The sequence below is a fragment of the Argiope bruennichi genome, chromosome 10 (assembly GCF_947563725.1).
Source record: "Argiope bruennichi chromosome 10, qqArgBrue1.1, whole genome shotgun sequence".
NCBI lineage: Eukaryota > Metazoa > Arthropoda > Arachnida > Araneae > Araneidae > Argiope > Argiope bruennichi.
The window spans coordinates 99,373,461-99,382,279 of NC_079160.1; the positions used below are offsets into that span (position 1 = coordinate 99,373,461).

Sequence of the window (8,819 nt, forward strand, 5' to 3'; positions counted from 1 at the left end):
TATTAAAGGAATGTCTTTATTTCTAATGAGATTTTCACTCACTTCTTGATGTGATAATTGTTTTGAAATTGTACACATATTTGCATTCTTTAAACTTGTACAGAATTTTAGGTTTTTTTCCCCCTGCCCTCAGAATTGACCTATGAATTGATATATCAATTTACTTTTCATTTTAGCGGTAGCACTTGAGTGTAAATTTGAGAAAAAAAAATCATCTTAAAATACCTTAATGTATATAACAATAATTAAATACTAAAAAGTAGTAAAGGATTACAATTAAAAAAAAAATCTTAGTTAATCAATAATAAACATGCTTTTTAAGAAGGTGTTTATTTTATTTTCTGGATGAAAACTTTTTGGGAATGTGATACTTCTGAGAATTATTCCCGTTGAATCCTGCACCCCTAAAGCTGGTCCTTATCCATATAATTATGTGTTACAAATTTCTGTGTTGCCGTCCAAAGAAATTTGTGTATATAATGTTTAATCATTGAAACACAAAAATGTGCCTGTATATAAATGTAAACCTTGCATGTAGTACAATAAAAAATGCCTATATGGATGTATGTTTGTTCTTTATGGAATGCTACTGAGTTTTATTATTTCATTCTTTATACAAGGTTAAGATGTTGAGAGAATTTAATTACATTTTATACATGTTATTTTTATATCAAATTATTTGACATGAAATTGTTTATTCATTTCTAAACAAACTGTATATATCAACTAATTAATAATAAATATCGAATTTAAATAGTTACCTTAAAAATCCCCTAATTGAGAAAAACCACCTCTTTTATCTTTACTAATAATAAAAATGAAAGTGCGTATGCTAGCACTGATCAGACCATTTGCATACAATTATCAAACTTGGCACATTTAATTGTGGAAAATGGAATGTGCATCTAAAAGCGATTTTTTATTCTTTTTGTTCAGATTTTAATTAAAAATTAGGCAAAATTTTTGCACTTTTATGCTACAATTTCCAAAAATATTGCCATAGAAAAATGATTTTTACAGCATTTTAAAATTCAAAAAGTTTACTTTTCAATGATTCTTAGGTTTTTGCCATGTTATTTTCCTTTCTATTTTTAATTAATTTTTTAAACATATTTTACAAAAATATATTTTGTTGCTAAAATTCACACTGTTGCTATTAATATTTCATTGTGCCTTTTTTTCCATTATACTGTTTAAAATATGTAGATTTGGCTCATTTGCCATGCTGAGTAGGTTTCCATATAAGACATGCTTTAAATAAATTTTTTAAAGGCTTTCAGTTTAAAATATTGCTTTTTCCTGTGATATAATTTGATACATAAAGATATAGATAGAAAATTAGAGAAATGTAAAGCACAATGAACATAACTGTGTAAGGCTTTTGAAATAATTTAAATTATATGCATTTAAAAAATATTTTGCTCAGAAAAAACGATTGAAATTTTTAGCAACCATTCATCCAGGCGAATGAACTGATCACCAAAGGCGGTTAATCTAAAATACTGATAATTAGAAATCAGCAATTCAAGTGAATAAAATAATGATACTTACTTTAGAATATTGTTTTTAGTAAGTTCATATTGTTTTAAAATCTTCTTTAGATATTTTTTTAATCCATCTTTTTAAAGTTTTATTTCTCTTGTAAATGGAAAAAATTGCAGATCTCCCATCTTTATTGAGCATGTTAGAAATCTTTGAACACAAAAATGTAAACATTGTGGTTTAATTGAACTACTTCATTAAAGCGTTTTACTTGCAAGTTTCTAAAAAAAAACACCCTTGATTATATATGATCTTTAAATGGTATGTGCAGTCTTCTTTCATATAGATTTTTATATTTTGAACATTTATTTAAATTTTGACATAACTACAGGTTAAAATATAAATATATATACACTTTGTTCAAAACTTAAAAAAAAATAATAATAATAATCATAATTTAGCAATTTTTAATCTCTATTATTGTAATACATCATTACATCAGAAAAAAAATTGGAATTTTTTTATCTTGGTTATTATTAGAATTCCAATATTTGAAAAATCCAGGTTAATTTGTCAAGCATGAAAAGAGAATGCCCCAACCAGCTGAGAAATTACAAGGAGGAGACAAGAGCAAACACCCTATTGTGGCTACTTGTTGTTTTATGGAAGGAATAGTTAATTTGTTGTTGACTGCTAATATTACAATCATGCAAGTTTCAACAATTTTTTTTTCTTTTGTATGTACATATCACTGCTATATAATTAAGAGAAAATTAAAGAAAAAAAAATCAAATGAGGAAACAAACAGAAAACATTAATTTGTACTTCCTCAATAACATCCTTTGCAACATAAGAATTTAAAATTTTTTTATTCATCAATATTTTTTCACTTTTTTTAGAATATAAATTTTGTTTTCAATGTTCCATTTTTTACAGATAATTTGCATTTAAGAGATTTTTAATTTAACTTCATTTTCTTCCTTTTCACTATGGAATTTTACATTTTAAAAATGAAATATAAGCAACAGTTTGTCACTTTGTAGATAAGATTTTCTGTATTTTTTAATAAATTAAAATGTGACAGAAGATTTTTTTTATCAACAAATAGGAGGAAAAAAAAAAAAAAAAACCTATTTTTTTTTTTTTTCTTCTACAAGTTTACATTTAAAATAAAAGAAAACCTCCTAAATTTTGAGATACATATCTTTGAAAAAGTAATTATGAAATACATTGAAACAAAAGCAAGCCTTATTCAGAAAGGAAAAGAATCCCCACACTTTATTAGAATAAGTATGTAATGCTTTATGCTTTCTAAAAACTGCAGTAAAAGAAATGTGTACATTTACATGTGTGAAGAGGCTACATAATAGTGTCAGAAAAAATATATATAAAAAAATGAATATAAATTATAGAGAAATTATTAGATAATTATATAGAATTACTACATAATAAAATGGAATTCAAAATTTTCAATGCACTTCTTTGATTTTCAAGTAATTCTATCATCTGTTTAGTCAGAAAATAAAGAAAGGGGGGGAAAAAATTAAAAAAAAAAAAAACCTTCTACTGTTTAGCAGTTCAAACATATACTGAGCAAAAAATAATTTTAAAAAATGTTTTGGCTATATTTTACAGAAAAGTATTATTGCTATTTATAGCTCAAATGACCTTCATTGTATTCCTACCATGAAAAAATCTGTTTAAGCCTATAAACAACCTTGTAGAATTTTGATAGAAATTCACAAGGGTTTGAGAACCAACTTTAATATTTTCTATTTTACTTAAGATTTAGTTTATGCTAAACAAGTATTAAAAGAATCGGCACAATTAATATAGCTGCATAACATTAGAAACTTTTTGATAAATAAAATAAGTTAATATGTTAGATAATCTGTATTTGTCATTCAAAGACATTTCTCAACTGGTAACTAGTTTTTCACTAATAATTTACAAAGAAGCTACATTAGAATTCAAAAACTGGCAATCTTAAAGTATTTAACTATAACAAATATGTTTGATAAAGCAGTAAATCCAGAAAGCTGAAATAAAAAATCTAGACTATCTGGGGGGGGGGGGAAGCTGAAAGCTTTAAAAAAAATGAATAACCAATATCAATATAAAAAAAAGAGAGGAAAGTTTTTCAATATTTTGCAAAAGAAATTAAAAATTTTAATTCCTTTTGCATTAAAAATATAAAAAGAACTAATTTATGACAATTGTAATTAAGTGAATAAAAGTTTTTCTTTATTGATAAATATCTAATCACTGTACTTCCATCCCTTTCTTTTCTTCGCACTGATTAAAAATTCACTCATCAATTACAATCAAGAGATTAGTATACCATAAAGAACATGTGTGCGATAGGTGGCAAATTACCTATAACATCAGCCATCTACCTTTCACCTCAAATACAGCCAAGTGTTCCGAGTTAGGCTTTTGTCGAACAGAATGGTTTGGGACAAGTCCAGGTTTAAAGGATTAAAAAGAATGCATTGTTTCTTCATTTTTTAAATAAATATATTGTAAAAGTAGGAACTTTCTGGAATTGTACATATTATTTATACCATTCTATAATTATGAGAGTTTATTATGAGGCATATCTTCATCAGGTTTCTGGAGTGCTTCAGTAGAATGTATTATTATTACTTAGCTTGCTAATTTCAGTTTTTATTTTTGAGGATTCTTTCAATTAGAAAAGTCTTTTCAGATGCATTAAAAAATCTGTTAATTCAACAAGATTATTATTATTATTATTTATTTTTTTTGGTTAATTTAAAGCTTAAACCATAGTTTTTTTTAACAAGGAGATATTCTTTTTGTGATGTCAGCCAAAATTCCTTTGAAATGGATTTGTTCCATTTAAGTTATATGCTAGAGAATATTTTCCATTTGCTGAATAAATAACAATAAGGACATTTTTAATAAAAATGACCTAGAAAAATATACATGACGAAAACCTATACCTGATTTATTTTCTTTTATTACACTTCCATGGAGTGGAAATTATTCAAGTTTACCAGTAGTTACTTATACTAAAAATATTTTATGAAATTTTACCAATTCTAAATTTCATTAAAAATAATGCCACTTATTAGATCTATATTAAAAAGAATTGTACATGCTGATGTCTTAAAATTTTGGGAAGCAAAAGCAAACTTCCCACATGATTTTGTGTAAAACTTTTTCCAAACTGATTCTATCATTAGATTTCATCAAATTCTTATTGGTAGATAATCTTGTAACTAGGTTATTCAAATTTCTTTTTAATGAATATAATAACTTCAGCAATGTTCATAAAATAATAGGAATTTCTTTAAAAAAAATTATTTTATAAAGGATTTTCTATTTTTAAAAAAATTAAAATAGTCTTTTAATAATATGTAAATTCCAATCTTCTCTATTTTTCCAAACATTTCAACATAATATGGCATAGATATTTCACAGTAGAAACCTATCCAATAATATGGCATAGATTTTTCTGCAAAACAATAGAAACCTATCCAATTATTAATTAAAGAATACAATTAGGTTACTATTTTTGGCAACTGATCATTTTTACAAAATAATTTGGAGTTGGTACTGTATTTTTTTAGACAAATATTATTATAATTCAAAAACTATGTTTGATAGTTAAATAGTCATAAATTGTATACATATAATTATATCACAACTTTGCATTTTCAAAGTATTTTATTCACATACAAATTTTATAAGCTTGAAAACAATATATGTACATTTAAGAAAAATATAAGCCATCCAATGCTTTGTTATATAATAAAAGGTATATTAATATTAGTAAAAAATAATAACACATTCTTAAAATAAGTAATAATTATTTTAAAAATACCTACAGTACATTTTCGAGTATCCGGCCTAATGTGGTGGAAGGGCAGACTGGATAACAATAAAGTTCTATGAATTCAAACTTTGCCTTCAATGCTAGAAGACAAGAGTTTTTATACCAAAACTCACCGATACAATACATATTTTCTCACTTCTTATTGAATACTAAACCCTCCATTTTTCTCAATCCACGTAGAATGTGAAGGTGGCTGCGGCCTGGTGAATCATAAAAGCAGTTGCCAGAATCGTGTTGAGTTACTCTAGAAAGCTCTGTACTGGTAGTTTATATACTGTACTGCATATTTCAAGAATTTATTAAAGAAAAGTTATGTTAAAGGGTATAAACAAATTTTGTAATGCCTAACTTAAATGTAGGGAAATTACAAAAAACATTAAATGCTTACTTCCAATGCTTTGCACTCCTCGTTTAATTTTGATAAAAGGGAACTAGGCCAGATATTCGCAAACCAGATATTCAAGAGTGTACTGTATTTTTTTTTTATTACATTAGCCCTTAATATACATTTAATAAGAAATGCACAGTACACAGGAGAAAACAAGTAGATGTCAACTTGGTTTTACATATTATTTGACTAATTTTAACAATATTGTTTCTAAATATATTTTTATATTTAAGCAGAAACACATAATCACATTACATGAAGAGAAAAAAATGTCAACTACTTACTAAAAAGAATGCACAGAAATGCTTAAGACATAACACATCCATGGATCATAATACTAGGAGAATGAGAACTACTTACTAAAATGCATACATAGAGCCATTGAAACTCAAAATATCCAAGGACCATAACATAGAAAGATAATGTGAACTACTCACTAAACTGGATGCAAACAATTGCTGCAATGGATGCTAAAGTGCATACATTACCTAATAGATCCACAGACCAAAACACTGAAAAAGAATTCAAACTACTCACTAAAATGGATGCATAGAATTGTTCAACACCCAACATATCCTCAGACCAAAACACTGAAATAGAATGTGCACTACTCACTAAATGGATCCATAGAGCTTTGTTACAGATCCACATCCATTACACTGAAAAAGAAACAAGTAAAAAGAGCTAAAACTCTTGTTGTTAACTACTTAGATATCTTAACAGCTACTTGGACAATGACCCAAATGAACTGTCAAATGCCAGTAAGTCCTTAGTTACAAGACAATAAATGTTGCAAATTTCTTTTTATATACACTGTACATGCAGCATATTTAAAAATGACTTGAAAATAAACTATGTAATTTTTTTAAAGTTAATACTTCATTAACAAATATGACAATTATGCAAAGATTTTTTTTCTTTGAATATATGGAATGTGTACCTTTTTCTTTTAAACATCCAAGTATTTATTTATACTTTATAGTAAAAAGTTGAAATTAAATGCTTTAATTTCCAAATTACTATGAAATATTTTAGTATAATGTTTTGGGGATGGTACCTCAACAGAAATATATCAAATGTAAATCAGGAAAAGCAATTAAAAAATGAATAATTATAAGTTGATATTAACAGAGATATGACCTGACAATTTCTTGAAAAATTAATCGAGTGTGCAAAAAAAAAAAAAAAAAAGACACTCCATTTAAAATACATAAAAATCAACTGCATGCAAATTTACAGATATTTCTGATAAAACAAAAGGAAAGGTTCACATTGAAGAACATCTTCCAATGTCCGTTTGTAAATGTATCTGTCATCACATTCAAACCATTTATTATTCCACTGCCGAATATATGTTGCATAATGTCCACCTTGTAAATTACCTTTATGAAATATAACTGCAAACAACCGATACTCATTCTGACCTGGACGAGAAGGAGTACGAAATGTCTGAGGTCTACCAGAAGAATTAATAATCACCGACTTCAAATAAGGAGACATATCCAAAAACTCTTCAAATGCAAAAGCAGTTGACTTCTTCTGCATTTTTTTGTTTTTGGCTCGAACTGAAACATTATTGTCAAATTCCAGAAGGAAGCAGTTCATGCGGAAGCAAAGTACAGCTGGAAGTTTTTTAATATGTTGGTATGAATATGTTGTATTCATTTCTTTACAATTAGAGCATGTATAGTCAGATAATAAATGTGACTCCAGATATTTTCTATTCAAAACATTAATAAGAGAATCATCTTTCCTATCCAAATCGAGCAGGATATCCATAAAACAATCAGGGGGTAAAGCTGATGAATCATGACATTGCTGGCATTCTTTACAGCCTTGAACAATTCCATAAAACATTCTTTGAATCAGACAGTTGCAATCAATTTCATCCTTATTTGGACAATTAGCATGCAATCCTGTCAAAATCTCTTGAAATAATTCATAACAGTCTTGCTGTTCCATTCCAAGAGGTTGATTACAAAACTTCTGCAATGCAAAAAAAAATCGCTCTGATGGATCATAAGGAATTGATATCCCAGAGTAAAACTCCTGGAACATATGAAACAATTCACATAACAGACAAGACTGTCGTAACTTGCATACGTGCCTGTCACGAAAGAAAAATTCTATCAGTATAGGAGTGTGCATCAACACTTGCACAATACAGTTGATATAACAACTATTTCCTATATTTACTATACCTCTTAAACCAAAATATGACTCTTCGTTGATTTTTACAATTTTACCTCTCAGGAGAACTCTTTCTTTTGCATTAGGTTTCCAAGGCAAGTAAGCTCGAGTGACTTTCATTCTTCTAGCTTCTACCTCGAATTCAGCGAGTGAAGCATCAAAGGGTTCATTATAGATATAATCATCACACAAGTAGCAAAATAAAGAGCCGTGGTTAAGATTAACGGCAAAATAGTGTCGAAATTTCACTGCATGATCTTTCATATGACTAACCTTTCCATCCTCAGATTTAAAGCAACCAAAAAATGCACATTCTAAACATGCATGTAATCTTCCTTTGGTTGATTCGCAGATACGACAATACGCATCCTCCGCTTTTCTATTAAACTTGTCATCTTCAGCTATACAAGCTACATAATAGCCCAGTATAACATTATACGTTTTTAGAGCAGATCGAACCTTTCTCAAATGGGGACAGGTAAAATTCGGGTTCATGATTGCCTCTAAATAGACTTCATTGATTATATTCTCTCTATGACGACTTAATTTAAATTATAGGAGAATCTTCTGCAGCCGAGAATGGTATCAATATGCTCGTCAATCGCCGATCGACATTTTCTAGTAAACCCTGCGTGATAAAGTATGCGTAATAACACATTCGTTTTGGCGCATTGATACATGCATCTGTTGTGGATGTATCACTACGCATTATCGTTGAACAAACAATTTTTACCTTTGAAATTTTTTACGTTCTTGCTTATAAAACGGAATCTTGGTCCCCAGTGGGAAAAAAAAAAAAAAAAAGCTGAGAGAAGGAAATAATATATGACAAATAGAAATAAATGAATTAAAATAAATGGTGAAGAAAAGATAAAATGGCATTTTCCATTTCAATTTCTT

General features: G+C 27.6%; 1 protein-coding gene across 1 annotated transcript; it reads right to left on the minus strand.

Moving 5' to 3' along the window:
• Positions 1-5,161: 5,161 nt before the first annotated feature.
• On the minus strand, positions 5,162-8,555 carry LOC129988227 (ubiquitin carboxyl-terminal hydrolase 22-like). The gene has a single exon (XM_056096397.1). The coding sequence runs from the start codon at positions 8,412-8,414 to the stop codon at positions 6,963-6,965; it is 1,452 nt and encodes a 483-aa protein (XP_055952372.1). The 5' UTR covers positions 8,415-8,555; the 3' UTR covers positions 5,162-6,962.
• Positions 8,556-8,819: the final 264 nt, after the last annotated feature.